At 43.2% G+C, this 1,145-nt stretch overlaps 1 protein-coding gene across 1 annotated transcript in view; it reads right to left on the bottom strand.

The window, feature by feature from the left end:
• The window catches only part of LOC102383727 (inositol 1,4,5-trisphosphate receptor type 2-like), a gene marked incomplete at its 5' end in the record, with an annotated part of 223,793 nt that overhangs the window by 111,465 nt on the left and 111,183 nt on the right, over positions 1–1,145 (bottom strand). The window contains 1 exon segment of the mRNA XM_014523564.2: positions 2–82. Within this exon segment, the coding sequence (XP_014379050.2) occupies positions 2–82 (81 nt within the window).

The following is a 1,145-nucleotide window of genomic DNA, read 5'->3' as shown; positions in this document are numbered from 1 at the left end:
GAGCAACTTTCATGTGGTCATATAGAACTTTAAAGAATTTTTCTGACTTTTTTTGCTCCTTCAATTGCTGATAAGAGGAGTACTGGGGGGAAAAGGTATTTTTTTTTAGATATCATGCATTGAAAGAAAGAGAAATTAATTTTTTCAGCAAAATAAGTAATCTCTGCATTAACAATAACTACCATACTATAAAAGATCAAATACTGGTGACCGCAAGACTGATTCATTCGCAAAGTGAATATACTTCTACAATATAAGTCTACACAAATTAGATTCTTTAGGTTAGAATTGTAACTTATATATTGCTTACAGAATGAAATATTGATCTTTCTAAACTGCTAACATTTACATTAACACAGTTTTTGATGTTTTGAAGAAATGCCCTTAAACCTTTTCAGAACTTAACTTAATGTTACTGCTATTATGGGCTTGGGGGCAAGATTTATTTTTTAAAACTCATTAAAGTTCTTATATTTAAAAGTGGTGAAACATGTAGCTAGAGATAATACCGATATGATCATAAAAAGCAAATTTAAAAAGAGCACATTTAAAAAGCACTATATTGTATAGACACAGTTGTAAAGTGGGTTTTTTTCCCCCACATTGAGAAGTCTACAGTACTGAGAAGTCTACAGGCTAGTATTCACTTTGGATTCAGCAGGCAGTGATTTGATTCAGTGATTCGAATCACTGTCCCGATTCGATTCGCCGAATCTGATTCAGAGATTTGGCAGCAGCCGAATCTCCAAAAGGGCAGGCGCATCCCCCCCCCCCCTCCCACCCCGGCAATGGCTGCCGCAGCTTGGGGGAAAAAAAGCCCCGGCTCACTGGGTGCTGCCAGGCAGGGGGCGATCCCTACTGCCCCCCACTGCCCATTGCTGCATGGGGGGCTCTGCACAAGCCCCCCAACCCCCCCTCGCTCCCCCAGCCCTGCCACGGGTGCCCTGCATGGGTAAGTTCCAGCCCTTTAAAAAAAAAAAAAACCCCGAAAAAACCCCAGGACTCATGGCTCCTGCCAGTGGGGAGCAATCCCTGTTGCCTCCCACTGCCCCACGCCACATGGGGGGCTCTGCACAAGCCCCCTAAGCCCCAAGGCTGCTGCAGGAGCAGAGAGTCCCCCAGGCTTTTCTTGGTTTGTTTTTTTT

The sequence above is a fragment of the Alligator sinensis genome, unplaced genomic scaffold (genome assembly GCF_000455745.1).
Source record: "Alligator sinensis unplaced genomic scaffold, ASM45574v1 scaffold696_3, whole genome shotgun sequence".
Lineage (NCBI taxonomy): Eukaryota > Metazoa > Chordata > Crocodylia > Alligatoridae > Alligator > Alligator sinensis.
Note: the sequence above shows the minus strand (reverse complement) of the source record. Positions and strands in the feature narration are given on the sequence as shown.